The 23,689-nt window shown below is 36.2% G+C and overlaps 1 protein-coding gene across 16 annotated transcripts in view; it reads left to right on the plus strand.

The window, feature by feature from the left end:
- The window catches only part of PRDM5 (PR/SET domain 5), a 98,990-nt gene extending 80,745 nt beyond the window's left edge, over positions 1–18,245 (plus strand). For 9 of the 16 annotated variants that reach the window (XM_021395261.1, XM_021395265.1, XM_021395270.1 and 6 more), the window contains 2 exons: positions 3,579–3,683; positions 8,128–10,109. In XM_021395261.1, the coding sequence (XP_021250936.1) occupies positions 3,579–3,683; positions 8,128–8,292 (270 nt within the window). In that variant the 3' untranslated portion in view covers positions 8,293–10,109. Of the gene's footprint in view, positions 1–3,578; positions 3,684–8,127; positions 10,110–10,862; positions 11,674–11,701; positions 11,740–12,851; positions 12,974–14,023; positions 14,043–14,073; positions 14,225–17,482 lie in introns of those variants that run through there. The other 7 variants (XR_002438152.1, XR_002438151.1, XR_002438154.1 and 4 more) reach the window with 7 other exon arrangements.

Genomic DNA, 23,689 nt, shown 5'->3' on the forward strand with positions numbered 1-23,689 from the left:
AGGAGGATGAGGGGTGACCTTATTGCTCTCTTCGAATACCTGAAAGGTGATTGTGGTGAGAGCAGGGTTGGTCTCTTCTCACTGGTGACAGGTGACAGGACAAGGGGAAATGGCCTCAAGTTGCACCAGGGGAGGTTTGGGTTGGATATGAGGAAAAACTTCTTTACAGAAAGAGTTGTTAAGCCCTGGAATAGGCTCCCCAGGGAGGTGGTTGAATCATAATCCCTGAATGTGTTGAAAACCGTTTGGATGTGGTGCTCGGGGACATGATTTAGTGGTGGGTTGTTAGAGTTAGGGTAGTATGGTTAGGTTGTGGTTGGACTTGATGATCTTGAAGGTCTTTTCCAACCTGAGCAATTCTGTGATTCTATGATTATTTATCACAGTTGTTGTTGGAATTCCTTTTTTTTTTTTTTTTAATTACATAAACTAAAAATAATCAGAAATGGGTGCTTCTATATTAGAGTACCATTTTTTTACAGAGAAACACGTTCCAGAATGGCAAGTCTCATTTAGGCTCTTCTAGGCCTTTCTTGTCTTTCTTTGTTTAGAGGCAGAAACGTAAATCCCCATCTGTATATTTCTATTTAGACCTCGTATACTTAAAGGAGTAGTATTAAATCACTTCAGTATCAGGTAAATCCTGTCCCTCTCAATCTCCCAGCTCCCTTCCTCACTTGCATCATCAATAAAAGGAAACACATGTCGTCCTTTGGCTTTACTGCCACCATAACCATGGGCTGGCAGATGCCTTTAGAACAGAGGGTAGATTTATAGTACTAGCAGTTGCTAACTCCTCTGAAGTCAAACTTATATGAATCTTCCACTGACTTCCTGTTTTATTGACAGTTATTCCCTTTTCCAACTTCATTCAAGTCTCATCATTGTCCATGTTGTCCTTTTGTGGTGGCATTTCAATTTCTTCAGACTTATTGCTGTGTTTTTAAATCCATATATATATATGTAGTATGTGCAGGTGTAAAGCAATGGTTATGCTAAGCCAGCATTATCTTTTCCTTGTTATAAATGTTGCCTTCTCCAAGCGTTAGTATTATGCAATGGAAATTTGATTTGAGGGAAAGAAGGAAGAAGAGGAAGCAGAAAAAGCAAAGACTGTTTTGTTTTGAAGAAGTTAGTTTATGAAAATGATGTCTCCTTCGAAAACAACAAAGTGTTTCTCTGGAGAGAAACTTAAGGCTGTTTTACTCTGGATAATGCAGGTTTTTATTATTATTTATCTTATATTTTTTTAATGGACACAAATGTGAATGAAGGGCAGCTTAATGGAGAGAGAGGGCTGATGTGAATCAGAACTGTGTCTGCTGAAGTCAATGGAACATACAGATGTAAGGGATCTAAAATTAGATCAAAGACAGCTTTGGATACATTTCATGCACTACGTATGTGAATTTGAATGTAAATGCCAAGAGAATGAATAGATATGCTTTTTTTTTTTTTTTTTTTTTTTTTTTTTTCAGTAGAGAATTATACAGATCATACAAATAAATGAATATAACCTCAGGGGCGATATTCCAGCCCAGGTTTGTGACTAACTTCCCAGTGTTCATAATGGCTTTCTCTCTAAAATGGAGCCTTGGCACTTCTGAAGCTCTTTTAACTCTGAAATGATGAAGTTAATCATAATCAAGTTAACCCTTCAGTTTCCTGTAGAACAACATGATAAAAAGGAAGCAAGTATACCTGATACTGTTTGCAATAAGTGATTTTTTTCAGAGGTGTTTAAGATACGCACATCGTATACTTTACATTTTCCCTTTCTGTGGAACAACCCACACAAAGAAATGTTGTTTTCTGAGAACTCACAGAAAATGTGGTTTATGTTAACCACAGTGCAGAACCAATTAAAGGTGTTGCAGTAACCTGCTTTTCATATGGCTTATCCATATACTTCCTTAAAAATTAATGCTTCATGAAGTCTTCAGGCAGTCCAGAAAAATTTTCCATCATGAAGTTTTTAGTGTAGATGATAATTTAAGATCAGCAGAGGGCTTCTGTTAGGCCTATTTAATGATGTGCAGCTGGACACCGTACTGTCAGGCTGTGTCAGTAGTCAGTTTTGTCTTGCGTCAAACTAGAATGTACTTTCTAAATTTCATAATATACTCAAATGTAAAATTGATATTGCTAAAGAAATACTTTCCCGTGTTTATAGAGCTTTCTGTAACTGCAAGCCGAGACATTTCTTTGGCAGAGCGTTTTCAAGGAAACTTCATGGGAGGGCACTCTCATGACTTACAGCGGAAGAACTGAGATCTCTGGATAATGCAAAGAGCTGCCTTAAAGAAAGAGCTTGGGATTTACCCAGAACAGCACTGATATTCTGTTTGTTTCATTTGTACAGTTTATGCTGGCAGGATTAAGCAATATATAGAGATGTATTTTCCCCTACGTACTCAGAATTAGAAGTCAATAGCAACAAAGTTCTTCATTTTTTTAGCTTCAAAACGTTGCCTGAGTTGTTCTTTCTCCCTTAGCATCGCATCTCACAGTATCTCCCAAAAGACCATATAAGGTTAATTGCTATTATTTGTTAATTCATGGAGTTAATGTTTTTATTGCCTATGGATTTGCAGTCTTTATTTTCAATTTTACCTAGTAAAAATCCTTAGTGTTTATTTTATCCTCTCTCTGTCTTATGAATTCAAGCAATATGTAGTTAGGGACCACAGGAAAAAAAGTAGTATGAAAATGGAAGAAGTACGATTGACTAAAAATAAAAGTGCCTCTAGAGCTTCAAAATCATCAGTGGGGCAATGTGTAGTGCCATAATTCTTATGTTCATGCTTAATTACTTTATTTCAATGTTGTTTTCCATGCAGTTCTTTCATAACTTGAGTGGAATAAAGGAGAATTACCTATATATATATATAGGTTTATGTATTAAGGAAAAACTTTGAAGAAGAAAATCTCTATATAAGTGGTTTTCCATACATACTTCTAATTATTTAAGTATTTGAGGTCAGTGAACTTGCTACTTTTATAACATTTTGTGTTACAGTAGCTGCTAACCAATAGTTCTAATAAAAATACAGATGGCTATGTTGCCATCTGTACTTCTTCATAGATTCTGCAATGAATATGTGATTAACCTTCTGTCACCACTTTTTTCAAAATAAGTTTTTTTTCTCTACCACAAGCTTTTCTTGTACCCCCAGTTATTCCCCTCACTTCTTCCCTTGCTTGGAAACCTGGTAAAGAATGCAAGGTTTTATAGACATCTTACTACTCTTTAAGCTTTTGTGGAGGATGAAGGAAAACACATTGGAATTTAATGTTTTCGTACCTTTCATATTACAAAAAACAGACTTCCAAAATGGCTAGGTTTGAAAGACTGGAGCAGATAATTAATTCGTAAGTGGGTGTTGAAGTGGAAACTGTCAGGCCACAGCTTTCCCAGCTTTCACTTAATCATCTGAAAGTCGTTTTCTGTTGTTTTCACTGACTGTAATCCCTTAGAGAGAATATAAAACTTGCACCATCCAGCATGGAATTCCACTCCTTTAATGACTTGGGCTCTGTGTTGACTCACTTTCACTCACTGTTGTCATTTCATACAGGAAAAGCCATACCAATGTTCTGAGTGTAACAAGGCTTTCAGTCAAAAGCGAGGCCTAGATGAGCACATGAGAACCCACACCGGAGAGAAGCCGTTTCAGTGTGATGTGAGTTGATCTGTACCTTTGTCTTCTTGACTTCAGTGCAGGAACAAGGCTTATCTTCAGTTAGAATATGGCCTTGCATCCATTGTCTGTGGCATAAAGTTTCACCTTATATGGTCTTTAATTGCCTAGTTTATGAAAGACCATTTTGGTGAGTTTTATGTATCCTCTGCAGTTGCCAAGAGCATTGCACACAGTTTCTTTATGGTTTTGACTCCCATAAGTGCTATTTTCACTGTTCTTAATGCAATTTGGGTGTTGCAAGTTACAAATTCATGCTAGTTGGGTTCCCCTTTGATTGTTTGACAGGTTAATAGTTGGAGGGAGCAGCTTATACAGTAAAAGTTATTAAAGGCATTACGTGGAATCTGAATGCTTCTGATGTTGTTCAGTAACACAAATACGAATTCAGAATTTCTTATGTTTGTTTAGTGAAATCTGGTATGTTATTTTCAGTAACTATCCCTGTGTTTTCTTTGAACAATGAAGAAATCACAGATGCTGTGTATGTTTGCAATTCTGAAATGCAGAATATTGTATTACAGTTCATAGATCACTGTCAATTACAGCATGCCCCATCCTGCATACAGTGCATCTCATCACTTCCAGGGTGTGTGGGAAGGTTGAGTGTGGAGAAATGATCGGCAAGGAATGTCATTCAGAATCATCGAATGCTGGGTTTGAAATTGTTGTTCAAGGATTTAGTGACGGCATCCGCCCAGGGAATAAAATGAGGGCAGGTTCTTTGTTTTGTGATTCTAGCTCTGATTGAATTAGTCTCAAGCAAAACACCAGTTTTCAGTTATATCCTAGGTGGCTCAGTCAGAAGAGTTGTAAAGTTCATCACAAATCCCTAAAATTGGTTGCAAGATTAGAATAACCACTTTGCATGGAAGTAAGAAGGTTCTACTGATTGATCTGGCTTTTAATGGCGTAGTCTAACATTTCATTGAGACTGAAATTCACTTAATGAAAAAATTCAGATAAAATAGTAGCAATTTTGCTAATGTCTACAAGTCATGAGATTTGTTGTATACTTTTGGGATAATCTCATCCTGGCTGTAGATTGTACCTTGAGAATTCCTCTAGTTTGAGATCATTGTCAGTAACTTTTTCAGTTTTCAGATGGCTATACTATTTATCAACTGTTGTCTGGCTTGCAGTGTAAGAGCAACCTTTCCCATGCTTTGGATCCAAGATCTACTGGTCTTGGATACACAGTATGCTTTTTGAGACCAATATGGGGAGGGTTGCTTTATTTTCTTCTTTTTTCTTTCTTTAATTTTTTATAGGAACTGCATGAAAATGTACTTTCCAGCTTCAACTAATTCTTCGGTCTTCCTTATTAACCACATAGTGCTTTGTTTTCCCAAATCATATTTCTTGAAACAGCTGTGGTCTGTACCTAGCCCTCATCCTTTGCCAAGAATTCTTATGTACCTTCTTTTATTGCAGATTTTTTAATGCTTTAAATTACTGTCGTGTTTCACTAAAATAATTCTTCAACACTCATCTTTGACCAACAACACACTACAGAGATTGCTGAGTTTTCAGGGTTTTAACATGCACAGCTGTTGCCACTACTGCTCATTCATACAATATTCAGTTGCCCAAGTGTTTACAGTGTTCTCTTGCTTCATGTAATAGAGACTTGTGCTACGTGTCACAGTAATCCATATAGCCTATTTGAAGGTGATGCACTTCCTTTACATGGCCATTTCTGTGTATTATCAGTCATCAAAAGCAATTTTAGAGCTTACTTTTAATTAATCAAATCCTTCATCTTCCACTGATAATAGTGGAAATTGAATATTCCTATTTTAAACTTCTAATATACGTCACAAGGGAAAACAAAAACTGAAATACAGAAATACAGAATATGCATATCCTAGTATATTGGATTTCTGTCCTCTGAAGACCTGCCTGTTTTTAACTGGAAGGCCAGTTGAACTTCAGTTACCCCAGAGACAAGATATTATTCTTTCAGGGCGGAAAGGTCAAGTGCTACTTATCCTGGCTTATTTCCAGTGCAGTATTTCCCACCACTCTGCCTTTAGTTGACCCTACATTTACTTTTAAATGTCAGTTGTCTCCATCCTTCCTATTCAATCAAAACTTTTATCATTTTGGAGAGAATGATTAGAATTCCAATGCAAATAAGCAAGAACGGTTGTAAATCTGTAAAATGTCAACCTTGCTTGTAAAATTGAAATAGAAAGCAAACTCCTGAAAAAAAGATATTCGTATGCTTGAGAGCAGCACTAGATATGTCATAACTTTAGGTAATGATCCTGCATTCCCTGTTTTGTTTTTGAAGAAGTCAGGTAGAGTTAAATATCTTAGGGCCTTGAAGCAACAGCAGGACATGTGGTTCTAGATCCAGTTGTTAAGTGAGCATTATAAATGAAAAAAATGTACCATGAGACTGTGCTATAGCACTTCATGTTAAAAATCAAGAGATTTGTTTTTAATAATATTTATATGATTACTTTATTTTTAATACTAATAACTTCTGAGGAAATCTCTAAAGCTGATTGGCCTAATGCATCACAAAGAGGTTTATGTTATGTTTACCCTATTCCTTAGCCTCTTTTGCTATTGAAAACTTCTGGAGGAAGGTTTATATGGTCTGAATGGCTCTTAGGTTGGTTCTTTTTGTTCTATGGTTTTATGTTTTGACATTTCCATCCTATTCAAAGTGGATGCTACAGATTCTCCTTCTACTACATTGCTGAAATTTTTGGAAGTTATCTTAGTGGAAGCTGAATTTGGCATCTTGAACTCTATTTGTTACTATATTCTCGTTTTTTTTTTTTTTTTGAAATTGGGAGGTGTAAGTAAGATGCACAGTATACATGCACCTCGCGTGTGTATATCCATGACTGGCTTCCTAGCTTCCAGGAAATGTGTGTTTACGAATACATAACACTTCTAACATGTTGAAACATGAGAGCAAGTGTGATGGTAATGATTAGGTACATGAGTTCATTTTGTGGTTTTTTTTGTGGGAGAGAAATAGAAAATAGTACTTGACAAAAGCAGTATTAAGACCCAGCCAGTGAATACTGTAAGTAACATTCATCATCACTTAACAAAGGGTGACTGTTGCTTGGGGCTGAAAGAGGTAATTATACGTTTAGGGAAAAAAAGTTGGAGAGTTACAGTTGCTGTATAACAGTTCTCTCTGTTACATCATGTCATAAATTCAAAAGTGTTCCATTGCAATAGCACATACAATGTTCTTGTCTGGGGAAAAATTATTTTTGGTACAAAACTTGCCTCAGGCTGTCCCTTTTTTTTATGGTCATTGTATGGTTTTGCCTTAGCTGGCATTAAATATATATTCTGCAGGTCAAGATTATCTGTTTGTATAGTCAGTTCTGTTTGTCTACTTTGATTTTAAAAAGAGTCATCCAGCATTTTCATTACTTGTTTGATACCAATATGAATTTAAAATTCTATTTTCCATCAGAGAGATTCTGCTGGATTCTCTTGAATTTCCTCTGCATAGGACATGTTTTTGTCTGGAATGAGCCTGGAATTCTAAGACTGCAAGCCTGTAGATGTTCATTTTTATCTAATGATATGACCACTGACTGTTTCATTTGTCAGATCAGGAGCATATATTCTAAAAATATTTTTTCTGGGAAATTCATACCTACGCTATATACCTGGATGGAATTTGAACATGACAGCATAACTATACAATTTTAAGTAACTTAATGTCTTGCCTACAGATTCTTAACCTTTCTTTCTCTTCTAACTTCTCCTAGCTGAACTTATTTTAACCTTTCATTTTAACTGCAATACAGAAATTTGTGTAAGAAACGACTGCTTTTGCATAGCAGAGTCCCTTATCCCTCTCTCTATTCAAAAAGCAGAGTGTACTGGAAAGCATGGAGTGCAGAGGAAGAAGGGAGGAAACAGCAGATAATAGAGCAAAGGAATTGCGCTTTCATTTGAAAAATATCATCTTTTTCCTTGGCCAGGCAAAAGAATACTGCAACAGCTGAGCTTCCTCTATAACTATTATTAACCTTTGTTGCAGTCTTGAGAGCACCTTCTTTCTCATTTCTGCTTCCTCATAACTGGGCGATTTGAACTGATTTTTAGGAACCCACAGATCTCATTCTGCAGGTCAGAAAGAAAGCATTTACCTTGAGGTTAAATTGACAGATGTTTCTGAGATTTTTGTTGTGTCCAGAGAGAAAAACAGGTTTTCAAAAAGTAATGTTACTGGAATACCTCAGTGTTTTGCAGATTGTTAAGGTACAACACTGAAAGACAGAGTAATAATCTTTGAAGTGTTCTTTGAAGCAGTTATACTTTTGAAGACAAACTCATTTATAAATATTGCAGGTGGCTGTGGCTTCAGTGATGTGAAATTATACATACTTGAAGTTTTAAGATCTCCATTGTTGTCTTTGTATTGTCTTCTTTGGCCTAGGTTTGTGATTTGTCCTTCAGCCTGAAGAAAATGCTGATTCGACACAAGCTGACTCACAACCCCAATCGACCGATGGCAGAATGCCAGCTTTGCCACAAGAAGTTTACAAGAAATGACTACCTCAAAGTGCACATGGAAAACGTCCATGGCGAAACTGACAGCTAATTATGATGTGTGAGAAGAATGGATCTCATGTTCCAAAGTGTTCCACTTGTATGTGTACATACTCCAGACTTCTCACCTGACTAGTAGGCATAGTCAGGAGAAATAACTGTGTTCACATGTTATTTTTCTCACTTTTTTTATGTGATAGCAGGACAAAAACAAAGACATTCACTTGAAGTAAAATGTAGCTTGCAAAAAAAAAATGTTGAAGAGACAATTTAGAAAGATTTTATCTTAATTTAAAACAAACAAACAAAAAAATCCACCCAGCTTTAAATACATTTTACTTTCTCAATTACAGCCTTAGAAACTTAGATATTCGTGATGCTGCCTGGAAATCTTGGACATCTAAAACTGAACCCCTGGCTGTCTGCAACTATTTCTATATCTAAGCTTCAACACTCCATTATAAATCTTAAAATGGAAACCAGGCAGAATTTGTCTATGTGATTGATGGCTGATTCTATGCAGTCAAATTTTATTCAACTCTTATAATCCTGAATGTTATTGTGACGTGACTTTGTCTCATTTTATTTACAGCTTTCTCTTTACTAGATGGAACTGATTAACTTGAATTGGTTCTTGAGATGCCAGGATGTATGGACACAGAAACTGTGGAGATCTGTCAACGTAGGTTCTAGATATTGGTAGAAATATACTGTTCATGGTTGCATGTAACATGACAGAAGTAAAAAAAATTAAACAATTTAGTTCAATTATTATTTCATACTCATCATTGTGACTGGCAAGGCAAGTGGAAAGACTTCCCAAATGAGTGGCTTGAGCAGCTCCAGCTGTCTAGTTAGTATGTATTTCATTTCCTGGTGAGGAGCTGGTTCTCAGTCTTTCCTTCTGCTAAATCAGATGCCCTAGTTTTCTTCATCCCACTTAACTACCTTTGTTTTGTTAATCCTGTCAATGAGCACTGGAAAAAATACACCTAAGTTACAATGGAATGCTTCCAAATATCAGATTGAGTTGTTTACTGGAGTAAAACTCTGGAAAAGAGTTTCCTCAGGACTTCTTTGTATCACAGCTAGATAACTAAGAAATTGTTATCTACAAGAATAGCAAAAATGTAACTTCAGGGAGTGATTGCATGTGAAATTCCTGAGGTATCAGCAGTTAATATTAAGATTCTGTCACTGGCAAATTTTTCATATTCATTTTAGACCATGTTTTATAAAATGAACTAGTGTTAAAACATCTTGGTTCTAGTTTTTATGGGAAAAGAATTCAGCTTTTCTGAACTGCAGTGGGAGCAACTGAATGAACAGCATGACTTTTTTATCTCACTTTTTTCTCAGATATGTCTGTCGTGATAGATTTTCCACTCAGCACAGCAGCCATAGAAATAGCAATAGATCTTCCCCAAGTTATGTTAGGCTTTAATGAGTTACCTGCAAGGTTTATGCAGGCAAAGATGTGATCTTCAGCTGAATCTGCAAATTTGAAATTAGAACTGTGTCCCCTAGTTTGATATTAAAAAAGAATAAGGTATAGTTAGGCAACAGGCATAGTCTGCCAGACCGTATTGTAATTGTGTAAAATGAGCCACTGCATTCACATACTGAGATAAATTCATATGAAAAGTGTTCTGAATGAGAATTGCATGAGAAGAACACAGTTAATATAATGTTGTTTCTTAATGTACCAGGTCAGTGTAGAACAAGCGACTTAGATGTCACGCTGCTGTGTGAGAGAAAATTGCATCACTACATGTATATGTTATGTGATCTTGTGTTATTTTACAATCTCTACCATGTGAAGTTATAAAGTCTATGTTCTTTTTAATTTTAATTAAACATAGAACATTTTTTCCTGTGTTTTAGTTGTTTTTCACAGTATTAGTTGTGAAGGCAAACTGCATGGCTGATATTTCGCAAATTATAATTATTCAGTAACACTTGACTATTTCATTCTATTTGATTTGTGTGTTTAAAATGCATATGCTTAATTGATTCTGATTGTTCAGGATTCCTGCAGAATTTAAAGAAATGTGATTGTAAAGATTTACTACTTTGCATCTCTGATCAGTTTGTCAAAATATACAAAGTCCTCTTTCTGCCCTTTTTGGTACTTGTGAGTTATATAAAAATTGGAGTCTTTGGTAGTTCCATATAAATAAGTTTTTCCATATAAATCAAATATGTTGTACATGTATAAGATGAATATAGTAGAAATAGGTATTGCTAGGCTGATTGAAGAATACTTCTCTCCTTATTTGGAAAGCTTTTTTTTTTTTATCAGACTTGTAAGTCCAGAGAAATTTAATTTATTGTTGCAGTTATTATAAAAAATCATGTAGTTAACCTGTTCAGGTAGCAGAATCAATACCAAATACTGAGATGTCTGATGGTGTGTTTGGGGTTTTAATTTAACTATGTGTTCTTAATAATCTGCAGAGATATTTAATGTAGCTGGGGTGGGAGGACCTTGCAAAAGTGACTTCTCTTGTTTTGTTTTGCCTTTTTGACAAAAATATAATAAAGAATTAAGTCACATAAAAATGAATTTATACATTTTTTTAAATTATATTTTTCTTCCTTTACATTTTTTCTTCCCTGCAGTCAATACAAACTAAAGCACAGGGAATGGCAGAAGAAAAATAAGAGAAAATAAAACAAAAAAGAAGAATTGAGTGTTTTTCTAAACAGTTTTTGAGTGACTACACTATAGAAACACAAAGAAGAAAATCACCTTACCAAAAAAAAACAGAAAAAAAAAGGAATCTTTTTATACATTTTGTTGTTTCATATTTTGTTGCCAGAGGTCTGCAAAGTTATGCTAAATATTTAGGATTAATGATTGTATTTGAGAATCACAGCTAATTGCTGAAAGTCAGTGGATGAAAACAATGAATTACCTTCTTTACTGCTGGATAAATTACATTATATATATTAATAGTATTACTATAGCATTACGTATTTATTCAATAGCAGCAGCTAACTAACTGGAGCAGCGATCTACATAATGCTTTCAATAGAATAAGGGGTAGACAGCATCAATGTGTGGGTGAAAAACCGTCATGGAAAACACAGGTAGGTACAGGTATCCAGCTCCACCTCGTACAACTGTAGATATGTGAGGAGGAAAACCAGGATCTTCTCTCATGGGCTACAGTGGTTACAGATCTGCCTGAGCCTCTAAAAAACAAGACCTGGCTCAGCTAGGAACTGCCCTGTTCTTTCCATGAGGTGCTTGTGTTTCATGGAGGAGGTAATATGATCTTGGTGAATTCATGGTGGTGAACTGTATAATGGAGTTTATATGCAATGCAGACTTACCTTTCTATATTTCTATTTGGTCATACCTTTCTTAAGCAAATAAACAAAAACAAACAAAAAAAAAAGAAACCCAAACTTTTTCCTTTGAGTAAAAATTTTCCATTGGCAAACATTTCTTTCAGGTGATTTTGAGCAGTGAGAAATTGATGCTGGTTTAAAGGTAATTGTTGATTTTTTGTGTATGTATGTGTTTATTTTGCTTTATTATCTGTTACTGCAAAATGACAAAAATCATCTTTAGTTAAAATGCTGACTTTTCCGCGGTGAGTTGCATGATGCAGACTGATGTGAAGAGTTAAGAGTACTCCTGAAATAACAAGTGCCACTGTTATTTTAGAAGGCTGTGTTTTGTTTTTATTGTATAGTTTTTTCCAGATCATTACCTTGAATTTGTTCTTTATTTTTCCATTACAGTTAATGTTTCTTGGAGAGATTTATATCTCTAATGTTAGGAACTGCAGCAAACTTCTTTTTGCTTTCTGGTCTGATCAGATGTACAGCCAAAAGCTGATACAAGTCATTAACATGTTGATAACAGCAAACACAAAGGATATTTTTAATTCTTTTTGTCTGTAAGATTTTCAAGGATTTGATGGATCCTTTAATTTATACTAGCAAGTTTTAATTGAAAATCAGAAGGAGGAGGAAATATGGTAAGTTAATAAATGTATTCTGGGCATTTTTTGTTATGTTTGAATGTACTGACATAGTATATTCAAAGCATTTTGTATGTTCTGCAACTAAACTTGTGGTTCTCTTACAAGCATATACGTTTCTGGTCTGTGTTTTAAATTGAGACCTTTAATGTTTTGCATTTGCATCAATATGTACCAATGCTGTTATTCTTCAAAGATCTCTTGCTGTAGCTTATTTTAACTTAGAGCTGTTTACAGTGCATAACAATGACATTTTATGGAGCTGATGTCATAACGTGCGATTATGTAAATTATTCACAGGGTCTGAAGAAGTTACATCATAAAGCTATTGTGTCACATGTTATTTATGAGTGCTAGATTCACCAACTCAATCTGTGTTTCCCACAAAAAAAACATAACCAGCAGTACCCTATTAGCTCTGCCTCCTTTCCTTCCTCTTACCAGTGCTTTCAGTGAGTGCACAAGTTGTAGGGAAGAAAATCTAGGAGTATTCCAACCAAGGAAAAACATTTTGATCTACTGAAATGTTTTTCCTTTCTGAAGGCTGGGAAAAGGAGAGGAATTCTGAATCCAAACCTGAAATTTATTTATTTGCTTTTATTGTTTTACATTATAGGAGGGGAGGATATTCTCTTGCTGTCTACCTTGTGGCACCTTATGAAGAAAGTCACTGTGTTGAATGATTTCCGCTCTAAGTAGCTGCAGTCCAGTAGTCCAGCCTGGAGTTCAAATGCTGAGGTATAAGCCATGGCTTCTCTGCAAAATGTAATCTGAGATCCACTGATCTCTTGTATGTGGCTTAGATACCATTCACAAATGGATCTGTCAGTTTTTTGGCAGCCACTCATAGCAAGTTCAGTTTAAAAGACGCAGCATAATCAGTCCCTCTGAAGCATGACTTTTAATGTTCAGGTGATATTAAAGTGTTATAAATGCAGTTACATAAATATTTATGGCACAAAAGTATAGGAATTCCCTTCAGAATAAGATTTGAACTCTGCCTATTTTTTTATTTTGTTTTTATTTGTTTGCTTTTAATGTAATTCTTTATACAAAAAAAAAAAAAAAAAGTAAATCCTGAGGAAACTTAAGCGTGCAGACTCCTTTACATTCACTTGCCTGACTGCTGGGGAGGGAGAGTGGTAGTGTCCCAAAGTATTAAATAGCTCCTTATCTGAGTCAAAGAAATACAAATACTGTCTTCTGCTGGCCAAAGGTGATTGGTAATGCTGTGGCCAGGTGTCATTCTCTCTAGCAGACTATGAACTTCTGGCTCATATAATGTTATATTGTTATTACATTATTATTATTATTATTAACATTATATTGTTATATAATGTTAATCATGGATAGTCATGAAGCCAGCTCCGTTAGGCTAGTTATAGCTTAGAATATGATAGGAGTTACAGCTGTAGAACTGTGCTCACTGAAAACATTTGAATTTTGTCAACTTATTTTTGTCTTTTGTATATACCGAGGTACAATGAGAAGATGGAATAATTTAAGGATGCATAGTAACAGCTGAAAGGTTATCTCTGATAAACAGTTTACTTGACTTGGAGAATTGTTCACTGAATGTTTTAGTCTGAATCTACATGTCTTAGTTTTATTTAATAGTTGTCTTTGTTTTAGTCTATTTTGTTTCATATTGCCATTCCTTTATAAACTGGTAGTGAATCTGTAATACTCTGTAAACAAAGGCAGACAGTATACTAGCGGACTCAGTGTTTCCTGAATATTAGCTGTTATGTTGCATCACTTTTCTCATGCCCTTTTTGTTATGTTCAGGTAGCATGCATCCCTGAGTTTGCTAACCACACCTACATCTCCTGTTACAGCAGGAGTGAGATCAGATGCTGTACATTACATGCAGATTGTCATCACTCTCCAGTGACAAAAGAAAGCAGGAGGAAATAACCACCCATGCTGCAAGTGAAAGAGAGAGCGAGAGGTATGATGACCCATTTGTGTTTCTGGAATCCACCTAAGGTAGGAAAAAAAAGTGATTATTAGATTTCCGTCATTGCATGTGTTCTTGGCCTGGTCTCCTATAAATAAATAAATAAATAAATAAATAAATAAGGGTAGAAAGAAGGAGCAGCAGAAACAAAACTACAGTGTTTCAGTTATTGATGGTAGAAACATATGCAGTGATATGTTTTGATGCAGTCCTTCAAAATGATGGGCAAATGTTTTGTGGTTAAACAAAAATTCTTTGATCCGAGCTTGTGGCTGGAGTGGGCAAGAAGTGTGTTATCAGGAGATATGTGTCATTTTGAAGTGAAACAGATCACTTGTACTAAATTTTTGTTAACGGAGTCGTTCCTTCTGCACTGAATGCTCAATGATCTCGTGTAACCAGAGTCAACTGAGTGCTGAGAGGGTTCCCATTGCTGTCAGTCTTTGTGCAGTCTAAGTGGAGTTGGACTTTGAGAAATGGCACATGCAATATATTTAAGAAATGTATTTGAGATGTGCTGGATGTACAAACTGAAACTGTTCAATTGAAATTATTTATAAATGTTTTTATAAATAATTTAGATACTTACAACTTTTCTGTTATATGCAACTCAGATTGAATGTTTTTTGAAGGACAAAAACCTAGTGTCCTGGTATTAGTCCATCAGATTGTGTGATCCTTCCAACAACTAACCCAAATAAAACTTGGAATTTCAATGTTAATAAAGAGTAAAGTAGTAAGAGTTGCTACCTAGAGTTTTGAAACAGTGCAATCTCACAAGTGTTTGACAGACATGTATGCGTATATATGCATAAACTGCTGTATAGATCAGATCTGTAGAAGACAGTCTAGTATGAAAAGGTGAGATCATGATCTTGTAGAGATCTAAAGCCTGATTCTGTGTGTGCTCCTTGAAATTAGTTTAAGTAAGTCTTGGAATTTACATTCTTTATGATTTTCTTAACAGAAAACTGAGTTGCTTGGTAAGGAACTCAGCTCTGTAAAAGGCAAGCATAGGTGAAAAACAATTGCTCTTCGATGCAGCAGATACATGTGAGCTCAAGTGAGAAACACATTGAAACCTTTGTCTTTAAAAATTGAACATTACAGAGAATATTTTCATTTTTATTTGTCTTTGAGGAGGGCATTCTGCAAAAAGGCACCATTAATAAAAATCTGGTGTGTTGTTGTTTTGTTGCTGTTATTTTATCCTTCTATAACAAGACTCTAAGCTCTTAAATCCACAAGTTCATTTTTGATTTGACAGCTGTTCAAACAAAACTGGGAGGAAGTGCTACAACAGGTAATGCTGTTGCTGATTAGACACTTTCACTGCAACATTATCCAGGTTGAATCTTTGGTACCAGTATTGCAGTTATTTTCTATCTGTGTCATGCCTCACCCTTGAAAATGTTCTTTAACAAATTATATCTGCTAAATTCAAGGGAGGTCATAAACCCGTTCAACAACAAGGGTATTTCTAGACATTTTAAAACTTGGAAGACCATTTGCCTTTTTTTTTAAATATATATACTTATTTTTCTAACAAGTCATTTATGCTGTAATAAAACTCAGAAGGATTGTTCTCTACATCATCTACATCTGTATGCAGTTTGTTCAGTTTCATAGTAGGTAGACTGGTGATCATACAATCATAGAATGACTTGGGTTGGAAGGGACCTCAAAGATCATCTAGTTTCAACACCCCTACCATAGGCAGGATTGCCAGCCACTAAATCAGGCACAAGATCAGGCTGCCCAAAGCCCCATCCAACCTTGCCTTAAACACCTCCATGAATGGAGCACCCACAGCTTCTATGGGCTGCCTGTACCAGTGCCTCTGCTCTCTCTCAGTGAAAAATTTACCCCAAACATCTAACCTAAATCTCTCCTCTTCTAGTTTAAAACCATTCCCCCTTGTCCTATCAGCATCTACCTGTGTAAAAAGTTGATTTTCCTCCTGCTTATAAGCTCCCTTTAATTAGTGGAAAGGCATTAGCAGGTCTCTTTGAAGCCTCCTCTTCTCCAGACTGAACAAGCCCAGCTCCCTCAGTCTGTCTTCACAGGAGAGGTGCTCCAGCCCCCTGATCATCTTCATGGCCTTCCTCTGGACCCTCTCCAACAGCTCCCCATCTTTCTTGTGTTGGGGGCCCCAGGCCTGGATGCAATACTCCAGATAGGGCCTCATAAGGGCAGAGTAGAGAGCGACACTCCCTTTTGTCTCTCTGAAAGCCATCCCTCCTTTGCTGCAGCCCAGCATACACTGCTGGCTCATGTCCAGCTTTTCATCTACCATGATCCCCCAACTCCTTCTTCACCGGCTGCTTTCAGTGAGTTCATCTCCTAGTCTGTACTCATATCTGGAATTGCTCCAAGCCAACTGCAACACCCTGCACTTGGCCTTGTTGAACCTCATTAGGTTTGCTTACTTTTCAAGCCCATTTTTTCAGTGCCTTCTGAAAAGACAAGACACATCTTTTTTTTTTTCGTTGTTGGAACTTGCTGTTCCTAACCAGGGCTACATGCTACCCTTCCTACTAGTTTGGAGCACAGGGTTTAGTTTGTGTTACATGAGACCAGCAGCTTACATAGATAAAAACTGCTATTGTTCTGTTTTTATACTGAAGAAAATGTTGAATTACACTGTTATTCTGGATAAAGAGTCCCAAGTCTTTAGCTTTCATATCTTCGTGTGCAGTTTGAGCAGCCCTGAATCATGCAAGAACCCCTTCTGTTGAGTCTTTTCCTGTTCTTCTGTTTTCAAAACTAACTGTGTGCATCTGAGAGAATATCCGATTGTTGTTTTCAGTGACTCGATCTAGGAGCGTTTTGCGAAGGAATGCAGTAGAAGGTTCCTTCTGCCTTGAGAGTAGTTTTGGGTAAGGCCAAACGGGTGAGGTTGTCCCTTTCTCAAGCATCTCCTCACAGGGGTCCAAAACAATTGTGTGGGTTGACAGGGCTATCTTTTGCTCTTAAGTACAGAGAAAGACCATAAGATCAACAAGCCCTCTCCTGGAGCTGTAAAGGAGGACAGCTACACCGACCAGGTGTACAGTTTTACAAAGCAAACCTGCTGTTAATTTGTTTGTTCACCGCTTTACAGTGGAATTAGGCTGGCTGGAAAGCAGTGATGTCTTCTTTCTACTCTGAAACTTTTCATCAAGTTACTAATTATAGAAAAACAGGTTAGGTTTGAATATTGCCTTAGAATTGAATTGAAGATTAGAGTGAAAAAAAAAGCTGTATAATTCATAATTTGGACTTCATTTTTATTTTCCTGATTCTAGAAATCTGTCATTCAAAGGAAGGCTTTTCATGTCACTGAAGAACTCTGAAGACCCTTCATTCAGCTGATCATGGGAGAGGTGGCAAAGGGGCTGCCTGTTGGTTGAGATTCAGCTGTTCTCAGTCAGATGGAAAAATCACTGTGATTGCTCTACATGTTTAGTGGTTTGTTTTTAAACTTGGAGTTAGTAGCCCATTGTTTCAGAAATAAAAATGCTGTTCATTTCCCTTGTGTCAATTAGCACGTTTATTTTTGTACCAAAATGGCAGCTTACTGCTATATATTTCAGTGACTATAAGTAATCTACCTTATCAGCTGAGATTGTCTTTTTTTGTTGTTGTTAATTGACAAGCCTTACAATCAATCATCCTGCTTAGGTTTGAGTCTACATGTTAGGCACCCTGTGCTTGTTTGCTATGTACTGTGAACTGGGTTATATTTTCTGAGTCTTTTAACATTGTAACAACTTCATCCTTTAGGATTAGCACATGCTTTGTTTTCTTTATAAAAGAATAACAGCAGAAGCCAGTATTTTCCTATTGAAATATGTACATATTAATCCAAATTAAAATGCTGTCAGTAAGCAGAAATACAGTTCCTAGCCAGCAGAGAAACTAGTTTCTAGTTAAATGCTACAAAACAGTCTTTTACTAGAAATACAAAATTAATAAATTGAAGAGTCCTTAGTTGTGGTTGTAGACTGTTACTCCTCAACACCTCCTTACTTAATAATTGTAAGTTACTAGTAAGGTGAATAAATACATTAAACTTTGGAAAGTTTAATATGTATGTGTTTCCTAGCAGACTTCTTTTCTTTCCTAATTTCAGATAGCTTCCTTTGCATATAAAGAAGTCCAGTCAGTAGTCAACATTGTAATTGCAAGTTTCCAGTGGTTATTTGTGCTGCTTCTTAAACTGGAGTCCAGCGAGTTCTGCTCAGGATATGGGTTACTATCATGTCCACAAGGATGTGGTTCACTTCAGCAGTAGTTGTTCATCATTAAAGGATAAATGCTTACATATTTTTCTTCAAAATATATTTTCAGAAAGATAAAAACAACTTTTGAAGTCATTCACTTCTAAATTCTTTCAGAATTCAGAGTTGCATATTTGGTATGTGCTGGAAATGGCTGTGGCATTTGCCTTTGCTTTTTCTGTAAGCAGATCCTGGCTGGATAAAGTGACTGTTTTTACCATCTCTTCTACCACTCAGTATTCATCATCAGATATTTTTAGAAGATGCAGACATAAAGAACAACATTTTCTAGAAAGCCAGCAAAATAGATCACAGATGAATTCTTGGGTCTCTATTCCTTTTCAGACTTACCATAGGTGAATCCACAGCTACTGTAGATATTGGCAATGTGTTCACAGAGGCATGGAGAGCTTTAGTCTGAGAAAACTGAAAATGTTTTCTTGTTCTTATCTTATACTTTCTCAATTTTACTTTGGAAGTGTGATTTATACTGGTGTAAGAAAATGAAAGGCTATAGCCAATACAGATGCAAGTAAATTTTATGGAGTTTTTATTTAAATTAAAAAAAGTTCATGTATGTATGCATGCATGTGCGTACATAGATCAAAATATGCACACACAGAGAAGTGAATGTTATAAATACAACTAAAGCTTTACATAATGATAAAACAAGACAAATTGGGTCCACCTTTATGTGTGAAAGGATGAAAACCCGATCTGCATATTAGGCAGAGAACTGTCTCTCTCTACATTGTGTCTGTGAGAAAAAGCTGACACTAGTAGGGGAGGACCTTCATTGATAAGGTTCATTGAACGACCTGCTAATGAGCCACAAGATATTGCTTCCATGTCCAACAACTAACAGAAGCATCCCTGTGTGTGAGTAGATTTCTCCAAAGTGTGAGAATCCCCTATCCTTAAAAGTACTTAACTGCCGAGCTCACACAGATGTTGCTCATGCCCCTGTGCATCAGTACAAGACTATGTACATGATTAGTGGCAGAAATTTAAAGGCACTTTCCCATGTAGGCATTGCAGAAGTAGTTGGTAAGTCAGATGGCAACTTAGCATATGTTTATTTGGAGACCTTTCACAACCTGAATAGTTATGCATCGAATTTGTATTGACCATATGGCAGGAATTCCCAAAGTAGCTAAATTTTGGTACTTGCGCTAGTGGAGAAGAGTGAGAACTGAAAACAGATTCTTCATCTTGTAGGTAATGATAATATTAGTAGAGAGGTTGCAGTGGACAAGTTTGTTTCATGTATAATTTTATTCTTTCTTGGGTACTGTGGAGGAGAAAATTTAGAGTAGACAATCTCTAATCAAGTAGGTGGTTACCTGCTTTAAAATGAAGGACCACGTAACTCTTCAGACTTTATACTGATTACATGAGCCAACTTCCCTCCTGCACTGTGTCATCTTATACTTTCCATATGTTTTACAAGATGGATCTTGGCATCTAATTTGGCACTGTGAGCTCCACTGGGTAAAAGGAGTAAGTCTATTTATGGCTGTAGCCCCAAATACTTAAATGTCTTTTGAAGATTAGTTGTAGGCTTCCAAGTCAGTTAGGACAATTTTGTCCTTTCCTATCAGGGAACGGTATGAGGTACTGTACATGAGAAACAAATCTCTCCAGTTGCAGCTTTGAGTTGAGCTAGCTGTTGTACAAACTGATCATAACACTGCCAAGCTGAGGATGCTGGCTTCCTCTGTGTGATTTTTGAAGTCATATCATTGGCAGCAATTAATGGTGTTCCAGCTGAAATCAGTGAACAAATATGAATGACTGAATTGTGGTAATTCTGATTGTGTGGAACCAAACCAAAGCAGGCCAGTTTCGGAACAAATGAAGAATTGTCTGAAACTAGTTAATAGGTTTCATATTTTCACCATGTGGCAAGGCTATATGTTTAAATAAATGCAATCAGAGATCTAAAGGCAATTATGATTTCCTCTAGTAAATGATCAAATTCTCCTTTAAAAAAAAATAAGCAAACACCAACCAAACCAAAACAAACCAAACACACAACCAAACAATAAGAATAAGAATGTGCACAAAACCCACATGTATTTCAGAATACTAAGATCTTGGTCTATACTAAGATCTATGGTCTATCTTTTCTTTATCTGCTTTCTATATGTATGTCTTTTTTACATTCTGTAGTTTACCTATGCTTCTGCCCTCTTGTGGATTTCAAATGTATTAAATATTATAGATTTATATGTTAAGGCTTTAAGATTATAGGTCTTTGTAAAGATCTTATGACTGATATAAATTTTCTAGAAAAAAAATTGGCATGAATGCTTTAGGATTCTGCTCTGTTTCTTCTTAGTGCATTGTCTTACTTGTAGAGTTGTTTTGCCTACCCTTTGTTTTGGGAATCTTTTATTCTGATTCTGAACTACATTTGCCAAGGCACAGTTGTTAGATCTTCTATATGCTGTTCTCATTTCTTATCCCTGTACTGCCACACAACTTCTTCGAATGTGGCTGTTTAAGTAAACCATGGAATGAAAGATAATGACAATACGTATGAAATGTCACTGATTTAATCAAAGTTTTGGGAACTTTTTCTAAGGTCAGAAAGTGAAGGTCACAAGTTGAACAGATCAGAGCCTTCTACGGCACATTTTACTAATGCAACCTGTAACATTGCTTGCTTGTGTAGAATTAGTGAAGTGCTTCAAAACTGAAGGCCAGGAACCACTCCCTGTGCAAGTACATCCAGGAGGATTAGTGTACATAAACCTATAGTAAATAATGCATAAATATGGAGCTCCAGATATTCAAAATGTTATACATACAAGTGGAACTTTCCCCAAGTTGTTCAAATTTATCTATCAGTTTAATTGTGTTTCTGTTTTTTAAGCCAAAGTAGTTTTGAATTTTGCTACACAAGTAAGAGAAAGATATGTGGTATGTTCATAGTGTGTAACTGAATGCAAAAACACAGCTATTGAAAAATGACCTATTAGTATCGTTGTGGCTGTGTAATGGTCAACACAAAGTTTAGATAGCCTCCTCTTGTATCTTGTGAAATACAGCAGTCACAGGACAAGAAAGGAGAAATAAATAGCATGGAGTCAAAGCAGGGAATTAAAAATAAGTGTGAAAAGTGAATTATCAGATAAGAATATGAAATAGATTGCTGGTTTCCTTAACGGAGGCAGCAACCTGAAGGAAGAGCATTCTGAAAGAGCAGTCTTAGGAACTTTACAACAAAGTGGAGGTAAAGATAAAAGCCTGATCTAGTCCTACTTTTCTTCTCTTAGGTGTTTTTTTTTTTTTTGTTTTGTTTTTTTAACCACCTGTTATCAGCAGTTACTGACAACAGCTTGCATCTATAGCACTATTTGATTGGAATCCTGTTCTCTTTCTGGATGCACTGATTGCTGGTCTACTGGGCAATTTCAGCATGTTTCTACCAGAAACTGTGAAAATTCGGGCAAAGGGCCGTGTTAGAAATGTCCCTAGGCCATTATAGACTCTAAGAGGGTGACCGCGGGTTCCCATTGGGGTTGCAGCACGTGCCACTCGCTCCGTCCGGGCTCACCCTGTCCAAGGTGCTGATGTCACCTCGGAAGCATCGGAGAGCCTCTGTACCAGAGGATCAGGTACCTCCCTTCTGGAATCAATAAGCCTTCAGGTGAAGGACAGATCCGTCAGATGCAGGCTTTTTTTCTGTTCTATACAGCAACATGGGAAGGTAACTGTCATAGCCTGTCTTGCTATTTTACCATAATGGCAGTACTGTTATAATCTCTATTCAGGCTTGGCATGTAGCCTCACAAAAGTACACCTAAGTGCATTTTGGCCTGAATATTCATGTTTTTTGTTTTTTTTTTACCCTTCTTCTTTTGTGCTTCCATTTGCATTGTTTGCGTGAAGTTACACAATATCTTTTTCTGTCTTTGTGAAAGTAACAAAAATATTCAGAGCCTCTGGAGATTTATTTCTTGTTGGTAACTAAACTTTTATCACGCAGTGTTGTTACCTGATGTAATTCTGGTTATCTGATCTGGTTACCTTAGTTTATCTGATCAAAAACTATATTGTTGCTTTTTCTTACTTTTTTGTTTGTTTGTTTTTATAGTTTGTGGTCCTTTTTACAAAGACAGATGAAAGCAGAGACTTAAGTTTAAGAAATTATACTAAAAACATAGTTTCTTTGCAGTGGGTGATCAGAGAAGCAGGAATTGTGAAAGGGCAAGCATAATTCCCAATTAAATGCAATGGTATTCCTCATGGCATCTTCTGAATTGGATCTTGTATTTCTAGGGGGGTGGATTGTAAACACAGCCTCCTGGATGCTGAAAATGATTTCATATCTTGCACCTTTTGTCTAGGTAAGAGGGAAAAGAGTGTTTTAAAGAAGGTCAAAAAAATGGCAAAATTTCTGAGTAGAAGATCTCAGAAGATAACAGGAATCACAAGATGTACTAAATGTCCTGATGACTGTCAAGGCTAGACTGGAAATAACAATTACTTCTTTTTTTAAATACATTAATCTCTGCACAAACAAACAAAAACCCCATGTAGGAATTAAATACTTTATTATAGTCGTAAGTTGGTGATCTATCATGATTTGTCCAGCTGTACTGCTCTTTATTACATGTATGGGACTGTTTTTACCCACTATCTATCACGTACATGTGTATTTCTTCACTATAAGACTCCAAGAGAACATTTCAACATGTCTGACTTCTGTGAGAGTCCATAGAACTTGGGTACTTTAGGAAAAGTAAAGAAGAAGTGTTCAAACACCATCCTAAATAGGATGTGAGGAACTGAAAGTTAAGGGTTTTTTGACATTGACATTTTGTTCTTGCTAAGTAGCAATTTACTTTGTACATGTGTTGGGATTTTTTAAAAGTGCTACTTTCTCTGAAGTAGTGAGAAAAACTTTTGCACATATTTTAGTCCTGACAACAAATTCCTTTATTCTGCCAACATAACAGTCTCATTTTGCTGAAGAAGGCTTAAAGTCTGTTGCTCTTTTTTTTGCATCTCCACTTGAAATTCTACTAAATCTTTCAGTCATTTCTCTTTACATCTTTATTTTCAGCACATTTAGATGATCTGTAGGGTTTTAAGTTGTTTTAGCTTGGGTCCATTGTGAGACATTAATATATTTTTGACAAGGTACATGGTGTGGAACGTTTTGGGCTGTAACACCAATAAAAACAGATGGGGAAACAGAGTTGCATGTGACGTAAGGCACGC

Source organism: Numida meleagris, chromosome 4, assembly GCF_002078875.1.
Source record: "Numida meleagris isolate 19003 breed g44 Domestic line chromosome 4, NumMel1.0, whole genome shotgun sequence".
Classification (NCBI taxonomy): Eukaryota; Metazoa; Chordata; class Aves; order Galliformes; family Numididae; genus Numida; species Numida meleagris.